Source organism: Macrobrachium nipponense, chromosome 7, assembly GCF_015104395.2.
Source record: "Macrobrachium nipponense isolate FS-2020 chromosome 7, ASM1510439v2, whole genome shotgun sequence".
NCBI classification, from domain to species: Eukaryota; Metazoa; Arthropoda; class Malacostraca; order Decapoda; family Palaemonidae; genus Macrobrachium; species Macrobrachium nipponense.
Window position 1 is genome coordinate 113,044,474 of NC_061109.1, and position 26,080 is coordinate 113,070,553.

Here is a 26,080-nt window from a genome sequence, read left to right on the forward strand (position 1 = left end):
TTTAGCTATCGTCATTAGAAGACCTGTACCTCTTTACCTAAGCTTTATCATGTAGAGGAATTAATGAATTACCCATCATCATTGGCAGAAGCGATCAAGCTATCGTTATTAGAAGACTTGTACAATCATACCTGATCTTCACCATGTAAAACTTCAGAAGAATATATATATTTTTATACTTCGTGTTTTCTACAAGAACCTCCTCACCGAATCATCATGAGTTTAACACATCGTCGTCATAAACAAGAAGATAATCCCGACTTCGTAAGTGATCTACAAACCCCAAGACACTCCATTGAAGATGGAAGTGCAATACCAACCGACTTAGCGTAAGATTATCGCAAGTCTAACATTACCTCATAGGGCGCCTTATCATACAAGGCACAAGCCCTAAAATATATATATATATATATATATATATATATATATATATATATCGTGTAATATTTCAAACAGAATCATAAAAAACAATTCCATACGTGAACCCAAGTCACACAAAATTCTAAAAATGGATTAGAGCCCAAACGCATCATACAGCAAGCTCACAGGACGAAGCTGGCTGGCATTGCCAACTGCGAGGACCTACCTCAATAACGACGGTGGATTTATATTCGGTGGTATTGAAGTCTCTTACGTGACACCGAACCGGAGAGTGGTCACCAGCTATGGCGATGGAGTCGGGGTTCTCAATAGAAGCACTGTATCCTATTTCCGCGGCCTTCGTGTAGTTGTAATTGTTCATCGTGCAACCGTCCCACCGGCTTCCATTCCTGGATGAAATTCAGAAAAAGTCACCTCAGAATCATTATTATTATTAATACAGAATTTAGGCCAAAGGCCAAACACTGGGACCTATGAGGTCATTCAGCGTTGAAATGGAAATTGACAGCAAAAGGTTTGAAAGGTGTAACAGGAGGAAAGCCTCGCAGTTGCACTATGAATCAAGTGTTAGGAGAGGGTGGAAAGTAAGAAGAGAGAGAGAATATGAAAAGAGGTACAGTAAAAGGAACGAAAGCGGTTGCAGCTAGGGGCCGAAAGCACGCTGCAAAGAACCTTGAGTAATGCCTACAGTGCACCGCATGAGCTCAGAATCATTGGTGTCCTTCGGTTTTTTCATGTTAGTATGGTCCTGTTCCACTGAAATTTCAGAAAATTTACATGGGAGTGTAAATCAAACTTTTGTAAAATAATGGTATTTTGTTACTGGCTCGAACTTATTTAAATAAATCGTTTTTTGCTTTGGTGGGTAGTTGAGAGAATTCTACATATATATCTAACCAACTTGTATGCAAGATTTATTTTCAAATATCGCGAGTCAGTTGGAGTTTTTTCTTTAGCATATGAACACGCAAAGATATTCAACCAATCAAGAGTCCGTTGAACTCTAAAACAGGTCTGCATATGGAAAAATATCCAATAAAATTAAGCGAACGAGCGAAAATTTCTATAAACATCTGGTTTGCTGGCTTCTTTTACCCAACTAGCTGGTCTATGCCTGAAGATATATATTCATATTTTTGCTTGTTCTATGCATGCTCAGCTTGGTAGAATGCAGAGAACTTACTTTACGAGCGCTGAGCATTTTATTTGATCGTTTGGGCTACGCTTCCATACGATGTCTAGAAAACAGATAGAGGAACAGTCCTTGGTACAAAATAGTTAGTTGTTTTAGAGACAACGAGCTCATCTGCAGATGTTGAACGCAAGAAATTTGCCCTCTGACAACGCTTTCTTTGAATGATTATTAATATCCGGTAACCCCAAATTCTGATTGAAATGACATTCCTGTCAATCTAACAAAAACGTGTCTCGTGAAGCTTCATTGATGGAATATCGCTTCTTTTCAGTAGACTCTGTACCTATTGTTACCTTTTCATTGCTTGTCTGTCTCGGTCTGTCTCCCGTATGGAATACGATCAGTTTGATCTTAGTCCCAAAGAATCCAGGTGATTAAATATTAGAATTTATTATAATTGTAATGAAAAAAGAAAGATTCTTCGTACATGCACATCCCAAAAAAATTGTCCCCCCCAGTTCAAGTACTCTTGATGACAAAGAGCGAGTTCTAAGGAATCACGGAGACCTTGTTGATGAATTTATTTGACATGTTCTCCACATCAAAGTAAATTGTTTAGGAGAACTTTAAAACTGTTGGTCTCGTGCGTGCTTGATGAACGCACATTCGCGACATCAAGGATTAAAATTGTACATATTCGACCAACAACAGGTACTGAGAATAACCTGTCAAATTTGACAACTAACAGTACAACAAAAATGTATCCACTAAACTTATACTCTCACAGAAAGAAAAAAAAATGCTTAACACACTTTCGCTCTCTGAGTTACTACTACATGAAATATACGGGTTTTAATATCTGATTTGTTGCTTTATTAATTTAAAAGGCTTAGACGGAATGCATTCTTGTATTTGCACACTGCTGTAGTATGTGGTATACTGTAGTGCTTACACACGATTAAATTGCCATATGTAATACAAATACAAATCAGTCAGAAATGACAAAATTACTCTTCCCAACGAAAGTATTTCATTTTGGAAAATCAAAATAAATTCAAAATTCAGGACCTGAAACTTTTCGTGAGCGTATGAAGAGAGATCTGGAAAAAGTCGAAGCAAAACATTGACGGCTGACTCACTCACCCTTGAACCCTCGACAAGGACACTATCTGCTCCTGAGTCCAGTTGGCATCGACAACAAAGGCCCAATATGACACCAGTAACTGGGAGTGACACCTAAAAACTCGTAGGTTATTGACTGGAACACATTCGCGAAGGCCGCTGCAAATATTTTAAAAATATATATATATATACATATCGTAATGACATTAAAAGTTCTTATTTCGATCTGCGCCAACATCATTTAGTCTTAATTAAATACCTAACCAAAGGAGGTCTCAAATCCTTGAAAAACTGAAAGCTCTCAAACGCGATCTTTTCAACCGGAGAAAGATAAGATTTCTAACTGATAAATGTCTACCCAAAAATGATACAAAATCATTTAAAAAAGAGGGATGCATGATTACCATCATTTATAATCACGTTCAAACACTGATAAAAATCGGTGGAGTTTTGGATTAAAGTTATTGAACTTGCGAAACACATTTCGCGAAGAGTCGCTGCAAATATTTTAAAAATTATATATATATAACATATCGTAATGACATTTAGTCTTAATTAAATACCTAACCAAAGGAGGTCTCAAATCCTTGAAAAACTGAAAGCTCTCAAACGCGAGCTTTTTAACCGGAGAAAGATAAGATTTCTAACTGATAAATATTTACCTAAAAATTATACAAAATCATTTAAAAAAGAGGGATGCATGATTACCATCATTTATAATCACGTTCAAACACTGATAAAAATCGGTGGAGTTTTGGATTAAAGTTATTGAACACTTTTACGTGAGAAGACGAATATCAGCCCTTTTTGTTTCTGGTTAACAACCCCTGGAAAATACAAATATAAACACTTAAGACAAACAACGAAAAAATTAATAAATACAAAATTGCAAACTTTACAGTTCGGAAAATGGTGAATTTTAACAAAACGTCAAAAAGAAAATCAGACACGAATGGCCGCAGCATCTATTTAGATAATAATGCTTTATACATTTCACGTAATTTAATGTCACAAGAATAAAAGTTTATCAATAAACTGTTTTGCTGAAAAGAATAGTTTCCAAAACAGATAAAGCACAAAAAATGACCATTGTTCAACCTACGCTATTATGTGAAAACAACTACAAACGAATGTGTTAACAAAGACTATGACGTCAGCGTTGCAGGGCTCTGTTGGTGATTACTGCTTCAAGCTATCAGAGACCAAGGTCTATTGCGTGGTTCTGATAACCTCACATGCCAGGATGACGGGGACAAACCTATCTCTCTCTCTCTCTCTCTGTATATATATATATATATATAATATATATATATATATATATATATATATATATATATATGATATAGATATATAGATATATATTTACACCCACAACCACATATATATATATATATATATGATATATATAATATATATATATTATATAATATATATATATATATATAATATATATATATATATATATATATATATATATTAATATATAGTATATATATATATATATATATATATATATATATATATATAATGCAGATATATAGACAGATGCACGCATACACATTCCATTGTTATCAAATTCTATTTTTCCAACTAAAAACCAGCATTTCCGACCCATCTCCAGCCCTTCCCGCATAACAATCACCTCTACACGAATCTACCTCTTTTTGTCAACACCGACTTCAACGTGAAACGACTCGTTCGTTCCCGCTACCCACCTAAACTACAAATGAAGAAGATGGTGAGGTTCCACGGACCACGAGTCCCGATGACCTCTAGAACATCTTCGAATGAATCGAGTCCTGCTACGCCCCGGGCTTCATTCGGATGAACATCTGAAATGTTTCTATCACGATTGCTGGGGTTCGAATCCCCACAGTCAGTCCTCTCTGTCCCTGTCTCTGGCATGACGTTACTCTTTCTTTTCCGGAATCACTCGTTAATAAGGCATCTGCAACAGAAAACGGGAAGCATTAAGCCGTCATATTCTTTAGTAGCTTCTGGTTGAGCTGGCCTTAGACCAGCAAGAGACCTAGCCCTAAGGCGGTCCTGGGTATGCTAACTTGTCCAAGGGCTTGGTAAGAGCCTACCATCAGTTAAGCTATCCTCGTTTTTCATTTCCTTTAATTAATTGAACAAGATAATGTAGATTTGGCTGTGACTGCGTGTAGCAGTAAGTCAAGTGAACGGTTAGTTCGTTAGTTATTTTATTGACAAAATTTACACTTATTAGTACAAATTTGTCCAAAAAAAGAGACATAATAATACAAAATATAAGAATTAGACAGTAATCTCTTTTGTTCTTGCAAGTACATGGCCTACAGAGAAAAATACGTCAAGTACAAATAACACCTGTATTTAAGATTATAAAAAACGAAAAATGAACTTACTATAGAGAAAAACGTAGTCACATAGCTAACATTTTTCTTAAATTTATTAATTCATAAACATTATCAGTATACAACTTAGGACAGGAGTGGAAACAAGGCAATTCCTAGATTAAGGGTGTTATAATGTCTGTGATAATGTTAATCACTTATGTACACCACGTTTAAAAGAGAAAGAAGAAGATGCGGAGAACAGTCAGTAACGATCAAGAATATCGGTACAAGGAAGTCATCGCTGAGCGCCATTGTAAGCATAACGTCGTCAACCAGCAGTAACTATAAAAAGAAATGAACAACAACAAAATGTCCCTTACTGGAAAAGTGCAGTACTGCCCAATGGCCAATGGGCGTAATCTCGTGTAGATTTCTGGGTACCAGTACCTACCAAACTCTATAAACTGTTGGCAAGTGCTTGAGAGCACCCGTGTAAAATATGGTGCGGACTTAAGATCTATTGTAGCGCACAAGTGTTCATTTATATTCGCCACAAGGTGTTAGCCTTCTAGTTGCTAACTCCGCAGTCCTCTCTCTACTGATTACTATTCACGACAGTCAAACTCATTACCAGTTACAAATTTCACTGTTTGCGTTAGCAAAGGCACGATGATATTTAATGGAATGAGCTCATCAGAGAGTTCCATGTTGCTCAGGAGTCGAGCCTGCAGCTCTTTTCATTGGTGAGGCAAAAGTCTGGCATAATAATATTACAAATGATATATATATATATATATATATATATATATATATATATATATATATATATATACACATATATATATACATATATAAATATATTTATATATCATATACGTTGAATATATATATATATTATATATATATATAGATATATATATATATATATATATATATATATATATATATATATATATATATATATATATATATAGAGAGAGAGAGAGAAGAGAGACGAGAGAGAGAGAGAGAGAGAGTGATGAGACGAGATCCGTAGTGAACGACACACTAGCCTCGGTATAGTGAACGACGCACTAGCCTCACAAAACAAGAGGAGACCAAGCGAGAAATTATTTTCGATTCTCGTGCTTGTACAACGATAACTCTTGAGGATATTCCAATACAAAATATTTCTAATTTTCCTTCTTCTGTAAACATATATGTTGCGTGTTGTATGCAAAAACACGAGGACATGTGTGCCTTAGAATTACGTTCTTACATCTGGTAATTCGTATTCCCGGCTTTCGTTACTTACTGTACAAATTCACTATTTTTCTCGGCCTTGGGGTTGATCACAGACTGCAGCCGTGCTTGGAGTTCGTAGAGGTTACTCGATAGTGTATAATATTATACAAACATATGCACACACACACTATATATATATATATATATATATATATATATATATTATATATATATATATATATATATATATTCTTCCTTATATTCTGGTAATGCTCATCCAGTGGCTGAATTTGAGTACTTATGTTTATCTATGCACATTAGTTGTACATGCACTTATAAAATCTACTACAAGAGTGAGTACAGATATAGCTGATCTATACTCACTCATTTAGTAGGTTCTGTATGTTAATGTACAAAATAAATTACATTAATAAACGTAAGTACTCGTACCTAGAATTTGGATGAGCATTACTACAATACAAGCAAACGTATATCAACAGGTATACAGTGCGCACGAATACCTTTACAACAGAATATGGAATTTAGGTCATTCAGCGCTTTGAATATCTGTAGTATGTAAGAGAATGAGGACGAAATTGAAAAACAACTTAATCCTAAGTAGCAAGTAGTACTTAGCCTCCGAATAACCATTGATGGACAGGGAAAAACCTAAATCTTCAGATCCTTGGCAAATTCACCAAGCAACCGGTTTTTCGTTGCCAGAGATTATTGTTTTCAAACAAAACTTCAATCAGTATAAAAAGGCAAATTGAACCAAAATACGAGGAGTCACTTCATTGGGATGATCAGTTATGAATGACTTGAGTACGTAAAATTTATCTCCGCTTCGTTGCCTTAAATTATCTATAATTTTTAAAATTCTATACTAATGTGCACAGGAAATTTACCATAATACGCACAAGTCTACTCTTCATAAGAAAGATCAGTAACGAAAGATGAAGTATGCAAGAATTATTTTCCAAGTACCATTCTCTTAATTTCTCAACACATTTCAACAATCCCTTTAATTTTAGGTCTAGGTAAGGCAATAATTCTTCACTGGCTCATTATATTTAGACTGCTTTTTCGTTATTTATCTATTAGTGGTGACTTTAATGATTCATATACTGACAGGCGGAATCATTCAGTTAGATCTTTAAAATGCCGATGAAATATTTGCAACACACTTTTGCACTGTGTTGGACACTAATGAACCACCCCGCATCTTACATTTATTCCGAGCCATACGAGTTGGACATATGAGGGGGCTTTCATAGGAAAACCAAACTACTTGTATTCCTCAATACATTTCAACACTCCGTTTAATTTTAGGTCTGGGTAGGGCAACGAATCTTCATTCACTCACATTTATATAGCCTGCTTTTCGTTTTTATTTTTTATATATTTGGTGAAGGAGGCGGGATCTTATATCAAGCAATTGCGCACACCCAGATGACATAAATTTTCTCACTTTACGGCTTAACATTTAGTTATACAACTTTAAAACTGCCGAGGAGATTTTTTCAAAACACTTTTTGCACTGTTGTTGGACACATAATGAGCATCTACATTTTATTTCCAAACGTACGCGTTGGACATTGAGGGGGCTTTTCATAGTAAAACCAAAATACTTGTGCACGTGCGCGCACACACACATAAGACACACACACACACACACACACACACATATATATATATATATATATATATATATATATATATATATATATATATATATATATGTAAACGAAAAAATACCTGTTTGTTTGTTTGAGTGTTTGTTTGTACGAACACTATACAAATCCACATTTCTTGGTCGGTTTGATGAGATTTTAAAACGTAAGTCATTATCAAACCGGGAAAGGTTATGATGAAAACAGAAGTAAAATGTGAAATAAATGTTTGGGTAAGGATGGGGGTGGGGGGGGGGAGGGCTGTGAGAGGCGGGTAAAATGTGAATATTACCAAAGAAAAACATATATTAGTGTCTAATCCATAGTTTTCAGGGTCGCTGAAATGGATAGTGACAATCCCGATGTCCTTCAAGTCTAAGTTCAGCCCTGATAAGGTGGAAGTGGGAAGGGGTATTGTAAAAATAATCGAAAACGACATATATTAGAGCATACTCTAATTCATAGTTTACGAGGTCGCTGAAATGAATAGTGACACTCCCAATGCCCTTCGAGTCCAAGTTCAGCCCTGATAGGAAGGTGGTTGATAAGGGGTAGGAAGTGGTAGACATAAAAATAACGAAAACGACAGATATTGGTGTTTAATCCACAGTTTTCGAGGTTGCTGGAATGAATAGTGACACTCCCAAAGCCCTTTAAGTCCAAGTTCAGTTCCAATAAGGAGGGGTGGAAGTGTGGTGACATGTAAACTGTAAAATTTCAAAAATGCTGGGCAATGTAACTGAAGCAACTATCTTAACAGGAATGATGAGAGAGAGAGAGAGAGAGAGAGAGAGAGAGAGAGAGAGAGAGAGAGTTTATCGGTTGCACTCAGGAGGTTATATCCAGGTGGTCAGGGCATACCAGGGGCACACAGGTTAGGTCAGCATATATATATATATATATATATATATATAATATATATATATATATCAAAAGGTGCGAAACATGTAGACATCAGAGGGCTACCGAAACTCAGTAGATCAAGTTAAGGAGTGTACTTATGAGATACGTTGCGTGTATCCTGACACATCATCAGTCTGTAATGTAAAATCAATTCACATTTATAAAAAATATTAAAGTTTACATGCTATTTTTAAAACGGAAAAACATAAAATACTTAAAGTTGATTCAATAAAAATTAATTGTTAAAAGCTAAAAATACGAAAATTGTTTACAAGGGTGAACCATTTAAAATTGTTTGTAGAAATTTGGGACTTTTAAAAAGGCATATTAACCTTAATAAAGCGAAGGACAAGAAAGAAATGGCTGTAGGAACCGTCGTTTGCCCAGACTCGGCTACGCCAAGAAAAGCTGAGTAGAGGATTGACTAGAATTGAGGGAAGGAACGAGGTGCATGATATGTAAAGACTCAAGTGTCGTTATATATTGGCTATGCTTGGTATTGTCAATTATCGAAAAATGTTTTTTGCTAATTTCAATTTTACAGAGAGCTGCATGATTTCTTACATTAGAAAGTTCAGGATTGTTATCCTCTTGCCAGTTCTGTAGCTTACTCCCAAAATGACTAGAATATCGAACTTGCAACAAGCGTTTCGTCGACCCAACGTAAGTACCGGGACACCCGGGCAAGTAAATTTGTAAATAATATTGGATCGCATAAACGACAATACCAAGCATAGCCAATATATAACGACACTTGAGTCGTTACATATCAAGCACCTCGTTCCTCCCTCAATTCTAGTCAATCCTCTACTCAGCTTTTCTTGCGTAGTCGAGGATCTGGGCAAACGACGTCCTACAGCCATTCCTTTCTGTCCTTCGCTTTTTATTAAGGTTAATATTCCTTTTTAATCCCAAATTTCTACAATTTTAATGTCACCTTGTAAATAATTTTAGTATTTTTAGCTAGCTTAACAATAATTTTTATGAATAACTTTAGTATTTTATGTTTTCCTTTTAGGGGGGAATTCGAGCATGTAAACTTTAATTATATTTTTTTATAAATGTGAATTGATTTTACATTACGGACTGATGATGCGTCAGGATGACACGAAACGATCTCATAATAAACTCCTTAACTGTGATCTACTGAGTTTCGGTAGCCCTCTGATATATATATATATATATATATATATATATATATATATATATATATATATATATACATATATATATGTATGTGTGTGTGTGTGTGTGTGTGTGTGTGTGTGTGTGTGTGTGTGTGTGGAGCTTATCAACGCGAGCACGTGTTTAACAGAAACAAAATTCTGACTCACATCAAGATCGTACTCCAGTCTCTCAAACGAAAGGTCAGGATGCGCAGATGGGTCAATTGGTGAACCAGAAATCTACACACACACACACACACACACACACACACACACATATATATATATATATATATATATATATATATATATATATATATAATACATATAATTTTCTTTATGCGGAGAACTCCGGAGAGTGCTAACTACCGTTTACCACCAATGTAATTGCCCATCCATTGGGATGTGAATGTGGAAATGGATTTGTTTGCCTAAAGCATCCAAGTAGAAATCGGGCCACGGTGCCTAAATTCGCTGATCGGTTACTACAGCCCTTCCCCAACCATTTCATAAGACTGTGATCCAGCTTTTCTCCGTCCAACACTTTTTGTTACCTCGTATGGTTACATTTTCCTTCCTTTCAATACGTCTTACTCCTCTTGTACTAAGAGACAACATTAACATGCATAGCACACATTTCTACACTATCAACCAATCTACGAAACAAGATATTTATTAAACACTTGAAACTATACATGCATCACAAGTTTCACTTAAATACCTCTACAAATGTATTCTCTCACTGTAATGGGGGAGGGACCAACATTACAACCTTAAAATTATATGCAGTGTAGATATATTTATACTAAGTGTACTTCTTCAAGACAGGATGTGAGGCCCTTCCATTCGAGTGTTCAGTTTTACATAAAGTGCATGACTTTACATTATATATATATATATATATATATATATATATATATATATATATATATATATATATATATATATATATATATGATATATATATGCAATATATATATATATATATATATATATATATATATGTGTGTGTGTGTGTGTGTATAATATATATATATATATATAGATATATATATATATATAATATATATATATATATGTATATATAATATATATATATAAATGATATATGTACATATATAATATAATATATATATATATATCTATAATAATATCTATATAATATATATAATAATATATATATAACTAGAATGACTCACATCCTTCTGGTCCACTGATCCAATTATCTTCAGTCCTCCGTTATAAAACAAACTTGCTTAAACTTAACTAATCTTGACACTCATATACGTACATTTTCTTTGTGGAGAGAGAGAGAAGGCGACCCACACTTCGTCGTAGTTCGGTAGCAACTAAGTGCTCTTGCAATTTTTAAAATTGTGCCTTATCATTCCCGTAGTGACTTCCTATCTGAGCAGTGCATAGAACCGTGGCAGACTTATCGCTTCGATTGACAACGCAGAGGCGGCCAAATCCACATTGACCTTGGCTCTATTTTCCTATTTATCAAATGGGTGTAATACACAGAAAATAAACTGTGATGTAATATACATCCGGTGGTAATGATACAGTATCGCATGTTGCAAAAAAAAATTATGCTTACGCTTAAGAACAAAGATCTACATATATATATATTATATGATATATATAGATATGCCCCTTGCCTATTCAAACAAGACTACACATTACAGGTCACCCGGAATGTGAGTGTGAATACATTTGTGCGTAACCGATCTTAATTTTTAATAAGATAATCTTGGGAAAAGATTGTTTGTTTCTTATGATTATTCTAATATCGATTATCTATGTGAAATTATAATAACACCTTCATTGAACACCAAGCAATTATCATACTCGTCCAATCTGTTAATGACAACGTAGAAGGGAGGGAGGTCTTACAATGGCTTACCCATGTCTGATTGCCAAGACGAATTCGTGCTCTATTAAGACCACTTTTTGCGTGTAAGACTATCTCTTTACCTAGATTTAAATGTTTTTTCAAATTAAAACATTTTCATTTCAAAGATATGGTTTTTTTTTTCTCTCTCTCTCTCTTACCTGTATATTTTCTCTATGAAGTGTTCGAGCTGCGTTTCGAATGAATAAATATCGTTATCTGCCACAGTATTCATACTCTGAAACTTTAAATCCGGCAAATTATCCGTATTCTTCGCCATTGGCTGTATATTTGGCAACTCACGTAATACTAATTTGATTAATCAAATCGTGATTCTATAAACTGAATCTGACACGCTGATGACCGGGAGTTTGACAGCCACGATAGGTTACGATAATGAAATAATATAACTTGTTGGTATTGACTAAAGCTGGCCATACCTTCTTGAACCTAATTTTTAGTGGATATTTCATGTCTTCCACTTGTTTGCACTCACTGAGCAAATTTTACTGCATTCCAACGTGAGAAATTCTCGCTTGCCTGCATTATGATGAAAACTTTTTAAAGTCTGGCATATTTCAAACCACGTACAGAAGACTTTGATATGATTATAGTATCCAACCAGACCAAGTGCACCTGATTTGCGAACTTAGGGCTATTCCTGCGGGTCCCCCTTAAAAGCAGATCAAAAACGTGTTCTAACAGGAGTGCAACCTAACCAGTCCTCTGGCCATGCCTTAACCTATAGGGAAGGGGAAAGGGGGGGGGGGGGGTCGCCTCCTTGGACCATAACTCGACACCGTGCATAAGAGAATGACTCATGTGTGCGCTACTACTCTGCAATATTACTGAGTTTTACTTGCTATTCCCAGTCAGTCCGGTAAAAATAATTCTTAAAACGAAAACGAAAACAATCGCAAAAGTGTATTGTTGGAGTCGTGATTTGTTTTAAATAACTATTAATTCGTAACGGCGTTTATTTTTCACCCTGTCATAAGAGCTTTGGTACACACGGTCAACTTCAACATTTTTCTTTTCGTTCAGATTACAGGACCTATCATCTCGGTACTTGGATGCAGGATATGACGACAACGACGGCGTACCTCGTATTTCAAGTAGCTATAAGGGCTAAAATATATTTATCTTGAAAGGGTCCAGGACGGACTCAAATCGTCTCCAGTCACCTACAGATCAGGAAATGCACATAAAATTAGTTAACCCGGGAACACAGGTTAGTATGCGTCTTGTAACTTTTAGTCACACCAAATTCTAGCAAAAGAGTACCTGGTCGAGTTTTTTTTTTTTTTTTTTTTTTTTTTTGCATCAGTGATAACCACTCAACCACATTTCATTATCGTGACTGATGCAGATGCTGAAGTACGTTTTTACTTTTCATGCGTGTTAACCGTTTTCAATTCATATCTAAAAGAATTTCATTATTTCCTAGCCTACCACCCTATTACCCTAATTGTGACGCTAAGGATTTCCGGCACTCCACGATCATAATTGTTCAAATAAATGAACTCATATCACACATTCAGCACTGCTGGCCAAACCTGTGGTTTGTTTGTTTGTTTGTATGGTGGTTTTACGTTGCATGGAACCAGTGGTTATTCAGCAACGGGACCAACGGCTTTACGTGACATCCGAACCACGTCGAGAGTGAACTTCTATCACTAGAAATACACATCTCTCACTCCTCAATGGAATGGCCGAGAATCGAACCCGCGACCACCGAAGTGGGACGCTAATACCATACCAACTACACCGCTGAGACGATCCAAAACTGTGGTAACCATTGATTGCCAAGGTTTTATGTTACTTATTCGCTACCCTTGAGACATTTTCTATTCTCTATTTATTTGCATCGCAAGGATACTAAGCAAACCAATACAATCACACGATATTTTCTGAATGACAGCGGTACCACCATTTTATACTGCACCCACACTTCCGTTTTACTTTGCCATGCTACTGGATGACATTTCTTGTCAATGTGACTCGCACAGTGGATATCTGGAGTACGGAAATGTTTGTGCATCACTTACTCGACAACTGGATAATGGAGTAATGAAGAGTTTTTTCAATCCAGACAATGCTTTTGCTTGTTTAAGACTGGATGGCGGGAATATACGTGATTCGATCCTCTCTCTACGATGGAGTCCAAACAATTCTTAAACAATATAATAAAGCATTTTCATAGATTACCACCAGAAAACCAAAATTATATGTATTATTATAAAGTTCTTGTGGGCTGGCAACACATTAACAACTGGAGAGTTGGACTGTGTAGTACAGCCTCTCCAAAGGACACAATGAGGCGTGTGTGTGTGTGCAAGCAGTTAAGTTTCACCCCAGACGAGCCGCATTCAAGCATCTGGGTGACATCTAGTCTCAAATGCTTTGCAAGCTAGTTGCCCTTTTCCTGATACCCTTCTTTTGGACTTTTCATGTCTTCACCCTTTTCTTTCGTCAAATCAGTGTCTTCAGTCGTTGGTTAAGGAAAACATTGGTATGGCAGGTGTTGAAGCAATGAGACCCAACTGGTTATATCATGAAAATATTATTACATATATGACTTCTGCACCGGACGATTTCAGGGACATTTTTACAATTTTCTGGGTTTATTAGTTTCATATTCGAGTCAAGTTTATTATAAACTCGCACCGCACTTCCATAATACAAATTATATAAAAAAAAAAATGAAATAAAAAATACGCTAGGCACCTGCTCATGCTGATGTGGCTGCAACGGAAAGGCAGTTTCATTGATAATGAAGCAGTCCGTCAGTAGAGTAAGAAACCTATCAGCCCCTCCAAGAGATATGTACAGAGTAAGTTAGGTTAAAAACTCGAAAATTAATGTATATCGAATAAACTATCTTTTTATTTTAAAAAACCTAGATATCACACGCAGTTATACTTGCAGTAGGGGCGTTGGATTATACGTAGTCTTTCGTCAAGTTTAACACCTAAGTTTTCGATTAAAGGCAATTTCCTACTAAAACATGACAGTGACATATTTGCACAGAAGTATAACTTTGACAGCTGAGAGTCACGTGAGGGAGGGTGGCGTTTCTGGTGTGGCCATGTGTCGCTTTGACAATGCTCTCCCGCCTAAGTCGTGCCTGTACCTCAATGCTTCCCGCATCCGGTGTGGCTTTGCCTAAGTTAGGCTCTATATGCCTCTCTTTGGACTGATTATCCACAGAGAAAGTTTCGTCTGAAATTTTTCATTGAAAAATGGGTACATCGATCTCTATATGCCTCTCTTTGGACTGATTATTTATCCAAAGAGCAAGTTTTGTCAAACCAAACTTTGGCCAGAGATTTTTCATTGAAAAATAGGTACATCCATCCCTTAAGACACCACCTGAATGATACAGGTTTTGAAAACAAAATAATCAACCAAATATCCCATTACAAAAGTAAATATGATAGCAACAAGTCAAGAAAGGACAAGAGCATTAATTGTTGGTCATATCGATCCGAAAGCTGTTCAGGATTCTTAATGACACGTTACAGATCCACAAGATGAGAATCGAAGAGCTTCTAGCTTCAGCCCTCGAATACAGTACTAAAATCTTATATATTCTTTTTTCCATTATGTGTCCTTTATCATAGTAACAGAGAAAGCTACAAAGGAATGAAGAAAAGGAGGCCCCTGGGTCTTCTTCTTCTTCTTCCCATTTTTATATGGGGTCGCCGTTTCGGATGAGCCGTTTCCATCTATTTCTATCCTGCGCTTCTGCCTCATCAATTCCCTTCCTCATGTAAGTCTCCTCTCACACAGTCCTTCCATCTTTCTTGGTCTCCCTCTTCTTCTTCTTCCTTGCACCTCCACCCCCATAGTATGTCTCCCCAGTGTGTCCTCATCTCTCCTCAAACAGGTGTCCATACCACTCAGCCTCCCCTCCTGCACTTCTTTGAAACTTCCACCACCTTAGTCGACCCCCTTATGTAGTCATACCTGATCCTATCCTCTCTTGTCACCCCAGACATCCACCTAAGCATTCTCATTTCTGCCCCATCCATCTTCTTCTGCTCTGTTTTTCTCATGCTTGCTGTTTCTGTACCATACAGCATTGCTGTTCTTTCCACAGTCTTGTGAAATTTTCCTTTTAACCTAAGCGGCACTCTTCTGTACAAAGAACTCCAGAGGCCGCTCTCCAGTTGTTCCAGCCTGCCTGTTACCCGATGTTTTACTTCTTCTTCCATACTTCCTCAGCGTTAACAAAAGATCCCAAATACTTAAACTATCAACTCTCCTTATTTGCTTTCCACCAAGCTGAATACTTTCTCTATCATCCCCCTCCAGTGGTGGCACACATATATTCTGTCTTAGATCTTACTTATTGCTCATTCCTCTTTTCCTCCGTACTTGTCTCCATCTTTCCAATTTCACTTCAGATCTTCCCTGCTCTCTGCACACAGAACAATATCATCCGCATACAATATGTTCAATGGTACTGCCTCCCTATTCCTTCTATTATAACATCCATCACTATGTTAAAGATAAATGGGCTCAGAGCCGACCCCTGGTGTAATCCTACTCTCACCTCAAAACCTTCTGTCTCCCCAACACTGCTCCTCACTCTGGTAAATACATTCCGGTAACATCTCTTGTATCAATCGCACATACTTCTCTGGCACCATCTTCTCCCTCAGACTCCTCCATACTTCTTGTCTCGGGAACTCGGTCGGATAAGCCTTTTCAAGGTCAATGAAATACCATATGTAGGTCCCTTTGTCTTTCCCCGAATTTCTCCATTATTTGCCTCAGACAAAATATACCATCTGTTGTTCCCCTTCCCTTCATAAATCCCATCTGCTCTTTACCTATTTGTACTTCTCTCAGTCTAGCATCTATCATCCTTTCCAGTATCTCAAAGTGTGGGACATCAATTTAATGCCCCTATAATTACCACTCTTGGACATCGCCTTTCCCTTTAAAAATTGGGATCAATATACTCCCACGCCACTCATTTGGTATCTTTTCCTGTTCAAGGATCTTTATCATAAGATCGTACAGTATATCCACTCCTTCATCTCCTAATGCTTTCCATGCCTCAACCGGAATCATGTCTGGTCCGGTTGCCTTCCCATTCTTCATCTTCTTCAGTGCATTTAGTACCTCTTGCCTAGAAAACCTCATTACCATGCCAATGTTCACTTGCCCATCCTCTCTTATTAGTCTATATTTTTTTTTCTTCATTTAACAACTGTTCGAATATTCTTTCCATCTCTTCACAATGTCTTCCTCCTTTCTAAGTACTACACCATCTTGGTCCTTTTATTTGTTTGATATGTGTAATATCTTTGGTGCTCTTATTTCTAGCCTTTGATAGCTTGATCATCATCTTTAATCCTTCCTTTGTCCCCAGCTCATTATACACATCATCATACGACTTTGCTTAAGAAGGCCCATGGGTGCTATATGCAAAATAACTTTTCAGCAGAATTAGAAGGATTTGTAGAAGTACTTAACAAATAGAAGAGTGGATTAAGAGGATTTAAAACAAAACTGCTTGTACAGGTATGAAGAGGAAATAATACAGTCAGAGCAGAGTGGCTGCAAGATCGCTGCTGGAAGGGCATAGGGGTATGAACACTATCTATCAAACGTAACAGACAGTCCCACATGAGTATGCCCTGAATTTAAAATGCAAAATAGGGGTTAGAGACTGTCAGATGCCAGAAATGTACTCCTTATTTGCCATTTCCACCAAGCTGAATACTTTCTCTATCATCCCCCTCAGTGGTGGGGGTACACATATATTCTGTCTTAGATCTACTTATTCTCATTCCTCTTTCCTCCAGTACTTGTCTCCATCTTTCCAATTTCACTTCCAGATCTTCCCTGCTCTCTGCACACAGAACAATATCATCCGCATACAATATGTTCAATGGTACTGCCTCCCTTACTTCCTCTATTATAACATCCATCACTATGTTAAAGATAAATGGGCTCAGAGCCGACCCCCCTGGTGTAATCCTACTCTCACCTCAAAACCTTCTGTCTCCCCAACACTGCTCCTCACTCTGGTAAATACATTCCGGTACACTCTCTTGTATCAAATCGCACATACTTCTCTGGCATCCATCCATTCCTCTCCCTCAGACTCCTCCATACTTCTTGTCTCGGGACTCGGTCATAAGCCTTTTCAAGGTCAATGAATACCATATGTAGGTCCCTTTGTCTTTCCCCGAATTTCTCCATTATTTGCCTCAGACAAAATATACCATCTGTTGTTACCCTTCCCTTCATAAATCCCATCTGCTCTTTACCTATTTGTACTTCTCTCAGTCTAGCATCTATCATCCTTTCCAGTATCTTCAAAGTGTGGGACATCAATTTAATGCCCTATAATTACCACTCTTGGACATCGCCTTTCCCTTTAAAAATTGGGATCAATATACTCCACGCACTCATTTGGTATCTTTTCCTGTTCAAGGATCTTTATCATAAGATCGTACAGTATATCCACTCCTTCATCTCCTAATGCTTTCCATGCCTCAACCGGAATCATGTCTGGTCCGGTTGCCTTCCCATTCTTCATCTTCTTCAGTGCATTTAGTACCTCTTGCCTAGAAAACCTCATTACCATGCCAATGTTCACTTGCCCATCCTCTCTTATTAGTCTATTATTTTCTTCATTTAACAACTGTTCGAAATATTCTTTCCATCTCTTCACAATGTCTTCCTCCTTTCTAAGTACTACACCATCTTGGTCCTTTATTTGTTTGATATGTGTAATATCTTTGGTGCTCTTATTTCTAGCCTTTGATAGCTTGATCATCATCTTTAATCCTTCCTTTGTCCCCAGCTCATTATACACATCATCATACGACTTTGCTTAAGAAGGCCCCTGGGTGCTATATGCAAATAACTTTTCAGCAGAATTAGAAGGATTTGTAGAAGTACTTAACAAATAGAAGAGTGGAATTAAGAGGATTTAAAACAAAACTGCTTGTAACAGGTATGAAGAGGAAATAATACAATCAGCAGAGTGGCTGCAAGATCGCTGCTGGAAGGGCATAGGGGTATGAACACTATCTATCAAACGTAACAGACAGTCCCACATGAGATGCCCTGAATTCAAAATGCAAATAGGGGTTAGAGACTGTCAGATGCCAGAAATGTACCAACAGAGCAAATGAGGAAGACAAGGAGGAGGAGTATTATCCCAAGATGAAAAGACAGCCCTTCATAAGATGAACATTTCAGTTACCTTGGGGACATAGCAATAAGAAAAAAAAAAAAAAAAAAAAAAAAAGAGAAGCAACAGCCTGGATGAAGTGGAAAGCTGTTGGGACAATCATATTACAAAATAGGAAGTTGCTGACAAGTGTGGTCTCTAGAAGCTGGAATAGAGACAGAAACCTCGAGCCTGATAGTTCGGACATGTAATGATAAGTGAGAGAAGAGCAATTCTTGTGCACAGTAGTAGATATGAAAGTAGCAGGCTGAAAACCAGTTAAGATGCAGAAAATCATGGAGAAATGCCATCGATGGAAACCTGGACCTGACAGAATTCAAGAAGCTGTGATTTTAAGGAGTGCTGTTTCATTTCATGTCTAACCCATTGAAGGAAAAAGAATTAATAATGATGACAATGATATCATATAACAGTAGCATTTACTTAATTCATTCTCAATATATGGCAGACTTTATTACATTAAGTCCCAAACATATTAACAGAATACGTATAGAACTTTGGCCCAAGGTCAAGAGCTGGGAACTGAGGCCATTCAGCGCTGAAACGGAAATTGACGATAATGAATTTCAGTCATGGCAGACAAACATTCACAAGTGCTGCTGCAAAATATTTGATGTAGTTTTAATATATGAACCTTTAATCTGGTTTATCAGCATCCTCATTGCTTTTAATGTGTCCAAGCACGAATCTAACTTATTTCAATATTTTTAACCAATCAAAGCACAAATCTAACTTTTCAATATTTTTAACCAATCATGTAAGTTATTGAATAATTATATCTTAATACATTAGTATACAATAAGGCTTTTAGGCCTACTTTTTTTTTTTTTTTTGCTATTTTATATTCTGTTGAGTTTTCAGATAATTTCATTTAGTATTTTTTTTTATCATACTTTGTGAAAATTTTCTGCACATGTATACATATACACATCAATATGATGCAGATGTCTAAGATGGTTGTTGAACTGGTGGCAGCTGTTTGGATGATGGGTATATAGTACCACCAACACTGACTCATTCATGTTCTTGGAGAAATCAAAAGCATATTCCAGGTCAAGATGAACTACTTAACTGCAAGGAGATCATTTTTGATAGTGCTGGGAGAGAAAAATGGAGCAAGGAAAGAAGACCCCAGTTACTTTATATACAACTACTACTATACAAATCAAAGTATTTCTCTATGATGCCACAAGAGACTAAGATTCTACAAACTTTAAAATGCCAATTTAAAAAAAAAAAACAATTATGAAACTATGTAAATATTGGAACAATTTATAATATACTACATATTACAGGAAAAGAACTAAAGCAAAAATACTTCACCATACAAAATAATTCTAACTCTACATATCAATAAGAATAGTCAAAATATCACACACATTTATAATCAGTCAACAGACTCACCTTTAATGTTAGAGAAAAAAATGTGCTACATGTAAAAAAAATAAGTAGAGAAGAATTTTTGTTAATATCCTTGACTTGCCACAAATGCAGGATACAGGATAAATAAGTAAACAAAACCTTCAAACCAATTTGTCAGTGCTTACCATTAAGAAATAAGAGACGAAATACATTTTCAATTAATTATTGATTGTTACTTTCTTCTCATGGTAACCTATTCAGATTCTGAAATAATGATCTCCTTTGTGGAATGGACTACATTCTCTGCAAGTACCATACAAAAACAAATTAAATGCATTAAAACTGTTTGTCTAATCTAAATAATACACAAGTTTCATTGTAAACTGCCATAGAAGCCTGGGGAATAGATGAACACATTCTAATGAAATGACTAATGATTTATAGCACAATATCACTGCTCAACACAGAAGAGAAAAAATTTATTAGTACATAGAAATCTGATTTACTTACGCAAAAATTTACTGAACGACTGCAATACCAATACATTTAGCAAATCATCATTTAAGAAATTCCTTTGTTTACAAATGAATGTTATCTAAAATGTAAACATGGCATGTTTTAGTACTATACGCAATACTTCTAACGGTACAGCAAGTAGGATCGATTGATTGATTGTGAGTTATCTGGCGTCAAACTATAGCAAGTAGGGAAAGAAAACACACTTGAATATTAACAGGAATTTAATATTCAGCAAACAGTCACGTAGTATGATTCCTAAATTATCATACACAAGAAAATATCCCTTTTAAATATATCAAAATATAACTGAAAACCATAAAATTAAAATAATTTAAAATTTCTCTTACATGCCAATTAAAACTAAATCCATACCTAGTAGCATTTGGTATGTTATTTCCAATTAGTAAATAAAATGGGTTAGTATTTACCCCCCAATTCTCATACAACACTTTTCACCATTTTGTTTTTACTCACTCTTAAATACTAAGGCAGTAAAATGCTGTACTTCCTTTCAATTAGAACTTGTGCTGCATTCACTTTCATTCTGTATAAATTTTGGATTCCCTTCTAATGAGAAAAATACTACTCTTCACATTGCATAAGTATTGGTTTTTTCAATTCATCTCAAATTTTTTTGCTAGAGAAATAGAATTCATTATTTATTAATGCCTCCTAGTGAATAATGCAGCACCCTGAGCTTAGATCCAAATAAATCTATAGCTATCTATCTTTTTCACTTTGCTTTGACTTCTTTTTCTTTTTTAGTTTACCTTCAAGTTCCAAAACAAGATTTCCCTCATCTCCAGTACCAGTAGCATCCTTTTCCTTTTTCCTTTTCTTGTTTTTATTTATATCATTACCTTCTGAAGTACTTCCTTCAATATCTCCTGAGGTATCTGGAGCATCCTTGGCCTTTTTTCTTTTCTTTCTGTTTTCCTTGATCTCATCACACTCTGACAACATGTCTTCAGTACTTTTGCATATATCAGCATCATCTTTGTCCTTTTTCCTTTTCTTCTTAATTTTCTTGGTATTATCAGAGTTAACAGCAACCCCATTTTCCTCTGTTATTTCCTCCTGGTTTCTCTCTCTTTCATCGCATTCTGGAATATTTTCTTCCTTAACTTCAATGCTATCAGCAACATCTTTTTTCTTTTTCTTTTTGTTTCTCTTTGTTTCATCACATTCTGGAATTTGTTTTTTGTTAATTTCAAAGATGTCAGCAACATCTTTTTCCTTATACTTTTTCTTCTTCACTGGCTCTGGTCCATCCTGTTCTGCAATACTATTTTCATTACCTTCACAAATTTCAGTGACACCTTTCTCTTTTTTACTTTTCTTTTTCTTCTTCTTACTTTCATCACATTCTGAACTTAATTTCTCGTTACCTTCACAGACATCAGCAGCATCTTCAGTTTTCCTTTTTTTCTTACCTTTCTTTGAGTCTTCATGCATCTGACTCTCTTCATATTCATCATTCAATGGTTCACAAACTTCAGCTGAAGTGTTTGCTCGGTGGCCAACACTACTATTCAACATTGCCATTTTCTTTGCAAAATAATCCTGAAATACATAAGCAATGTTAACCATAAGAACATGAGCAACAACAGATTAAGCCCACACTGGCTTTATAATATTACGAGTCAAAAATGACTCGACAAGAAAGATCAATATGTATAGCTGTACATTTGGAGAAAAGTGATAAAAAAAATCTATATAAAAAGATACACAACCCACTTTCTTCCTTTTTTTTTTTACTCATTAGTCTGTACTATTACAAAACTGAATAAATACTATTATATTATTATCATTAACAATAAAAAACAAAACTCTCACCAGGCATACATGAAGGATTTGTTCTTTAGCACACAAGCTTCCACAAAAAAGTTATCAATGTGGCAAAGACAATCGATGCCAACAGAAGGGAATTAGAAAGCAAAAATAGGAGCAAGGTAGAAAATTTTGAAAAAGGACAATAGACAGCTAGATGTGAACTTCATTAACTTATGAAATACGTCATCCCTCAATGGATGACACATTACGTAAAAGTCTAACAGAAAAGCAACTGGGAGTTGAATGAATACAGCAGAGAACTTTTTGTACTATCTGACAAAATAAAGAAAATACATGGTACATTAAATACCATTCCATCAGTCGGAAAACAATCTCAGTATCATATTCATACAACACAAGTTATCACTTAATGCAAACTACAAATGCCAAAGAGAACATTTAGCTGGATTAATATTCACCTTAACATGTACATAGCACAAAAATTGTGCAACTTATTCAACTTGCACTAAGGGACCTTGACATGGTAATACAGCTCCATAAGATGTTTTTATATAAAAAAAAAGTACATAATACGTTCAACACATAATACTTATCTCAAAAACTATAGAGAAAAAAAAAATTTCAAGTGTGATTTGAAGATGAGATATGCAAAAAGGATTTAAAAAGCCAAGCAACCAGAAAATTCATATGGCATTGCTGGCAGTATATTGGTCATGGAGCTAACAGCTGGTCACACAATTTCACTCTGGATGCCCTTAGGTCATAGACTATTACTATTCCTACAATGAGTATGAACTTAAGCCAAAAGTAAAGCTGCTGCTTACTACTACCATCAACAACAAATCAGTTACTAAAAAATGGGTACTAATTTAGTTTTCCCTCAACCAATACCATTCCCTATTTTCATGAAGAACCATCTATCTTCAATAATGTTCTTCCAGTCCCTTTCCAAATCTGTTGCTACAGAACATCTGTCCATAACCATCACTCTTTTTGCCTATTTCTAGCTGCAGTCTTCCTCATTCAGAGGAACTTCTGGTTCATCGCCTCTTGTCTATCACACATACCTGACTCCTTTAATTTTTTTTTTTAAAGCACTCCTACCTGCAGGCCCTCCCTTCCTGTTGCTCCTGCCCTTCAGCTTCCTGCTGCTGACCTTTGGCATTTTATTTCATCCTATTTTTGGCGGAGTTCTGGCCTCTGGCCATGCAACCACTTCTAGTCTTAAACCAGCCACCTGCTTTTGCTTCTGTTTCAAACCACATACCTGCTTCTGGACATGTACTTGGCCTGAAAACATGTACTTGCGGCCTTTGAAAAAGCATGCCTATGGCCACCTGATCACCAGCACCTAGTACATGCCCATTCTCTTGCTTTGGTTGCCATACCACATCTACCAGGACCTTGGATAACCACAGCACACACTGACTCCACCAGTGTAGCTGTTACCCTTCCCATAACTGCTCCTCTGCTCCAGGTGTAATTACTATCATTAACCATTTCCCCTTCCAATCACCTGTCAGCAACCACAAGGACGACAGCATTGATAGAGTGATTGCTCCTGATAAGAATGAGTCCAGAGGACAACCTATGGTGGCATACATAGCCCCCTTGGGTAAAGTAGGTGGACTACTAAAAAGGTTCCAGTGAAATTACAGTGCCAATAATAATAAACAAGATCTGATAATGGCAGGTGTAGTAACCCAGTCACCAACAGTAATAATAATAAACCTACAGCTAGTATGGTAAAACAAAGACTCTCGGTGCAGCACACCTTACTCATATGAGAGGGTGTAGAGAGGTAATCCATAACCACAGGTAAGAAGCACAGCTGTGCAGTAATGCACAAGACTGAGTACAATAAAGAAGGTGAGTGCAGGGAATTATGTAATCACAAGACAACTGTGAAGCTGGACATGTTGCGCTCTATGCACTATGTAATCTATAACAGGTAAGGAAAGTAAACAAGTGGAATTATGTACACAACAGCAAGAACCAGTGCTTGACATGCTGTACAATACTTGTTAAATAAGAGGCAAGTGAATTGAAGCAGAGGCACTTCGTAACTGAAAGTGTAGTTATGTTAACAAACAGTAAGCATGTGAGTTAGGCGTGCTGAGTTCATCATAAGAAATATACAGCTAGGTATATTGACAAACATGAAGTACATCTTATTACAATGACCTCACATGCTTGGCATGCTGTACATTACAGAAGAGACTGTAGCATAATACATGGCATGTTACATAAGCAATACACCAATGGCTGTGCTGCTTTTCACACTACAAGTAAAAAGGGATGTAGTCTATTAGATGAACAATGAATTTAGAATACCAAGGGTTGATTATTTCATGAAAGACAATTGCATAATGCAAAGCACTTCTCATAGAATTATACATACAGTAGAAGCGATAGGTGTACGGCATGCTGCAGGCTGCACAGGCAGGGATGAATGACAGTGAATTTTCTAGATGTGTAACAGAGCATGGTTCATGAAGCATTACTCCAAGTATCCTGTTGTAACTTAAAGTAACAATGACTAGCACACAGATGAAAGAGAACTTGTTTGGAACTCCAGGTGAGTGACAAGTGTCATGAATCTCAGAGAGTCAACAGATTACCTTCCAAAGGACAACAAGCTCCCTTCCATCACAAGAAAGAGCCTGTGGGCAGAAGCAGAACAGTGAAATCCTTCTGTTACAACTAGCTAATATAGAAATAAGGCTGAGAAGAAGCAAGACTCTGCAATTCCAGCCAGGATGCAGGATAAATAGAATGTGCCTCAGAGACAAAAATAGTCTTAAAAGGGCAAAAGATGGGAGAGCAAAAGCTACTGGACCTTTAATGAATACTGGTGTCAGTAACAGTGTAGTACTCAGCACCTTATGCACATGTAAAGAACATTAGAACAAGCAAAGAAATGCTTAAGAACCCATTAGAGAGGAAAAAGCACATACTTCAAAAGTTCAATTGAACTCTGATCTGTCCATTTGCAAGGAGAAGGGAAGGGATCAATGTTTTAATGCTCCACTACAACGTTTAATGGCTGCTTCAATAGTGATAATCCTACATGGGAGGCAAAGTGCCACAACATTTAGAATATACAGAGGCATTAGGCATCACATAAAACCATGTAGATATGGCTTATAAGGTTACCACAACACCAATTTTTTTATGAGAAGCTGGTGAAATTAATATACTATAACCATAAAATGCAGAACAGAATGCTGGAAACAAAAATGCTGTTGAGATGCAGCATATAAAAAAATAGAAATTATCCATAAATCTTACATGATTGTTATCAATGCTAAGAAAACAGTCATGGCACACATCTATGCTTAAACACTGGGGAGAGAAACATTTTCAGCCA

At 36.3% G+C, this 26,080-nt stretch overlaps 2 protein-coding genes across 8 annotated transcripts in view; both read right to left on the reverse strand.

Moving 5' to 3' along the window:
* The window catches only part of LOC135217095 (organic cation transporter protein-like), a 77,874-nt gene that overhangs the window by 35,263 nt on the left and 16,531 nt on the right, over positions 1 to 26,080 (reverse strand). For 4 of the 6 annotated variants that reach the window (XM_064252779.1, XM_064252781.1, XM_064252778.1 and 1 more), the window contains exons 1-2: positions 11,214 to 11,311; positions 587 to 770 (exon numbers count right to left, since the gene is read on the reverse strand). In XM_064252779.1, the coding sequence (XP_064108849.1) occupies positions 587 to 770; positions 11,214 to 11,215 (186 nt within the window). In that variant the 5' untranslated portion in view covers positions 11,216 to 11,311. Of the gene's footprint in view, positions 1 to 586; positions 771 to 2,659; positions 2,798 to 4,353; positions 4,587 to 11,213; positions 11,317 to 26,080 lie in introns of those variants that run through there. The other 2 variants (XM_064252782.1, XM_064252783.1) reach the window with 2 other exon arrangements.
* LOC135217096 (PIN2/TERF1-interacting telomerase inhibitor 1-like) overlaps positions 21,120 to 26,080 on the reverse strand; it is a 68,564-nt gene continuing 63,603 nt past the window's right edge. For both annotated transcript variants that reach the window (XM_064252784.1, XM_064252785.1), the window contains one exon: positions 21,120 to 22,479. In XM_064252784.1, coding sequence (XP_064108854.1) covers positions 21,637 to 22,479 — 843 coding nt within the window. In that variant the 3' untranslated portion in view covers positions 21,120 to 21,636. The remainder of the gene's footprint in view (positions 22,480 to 26,080) is intronic.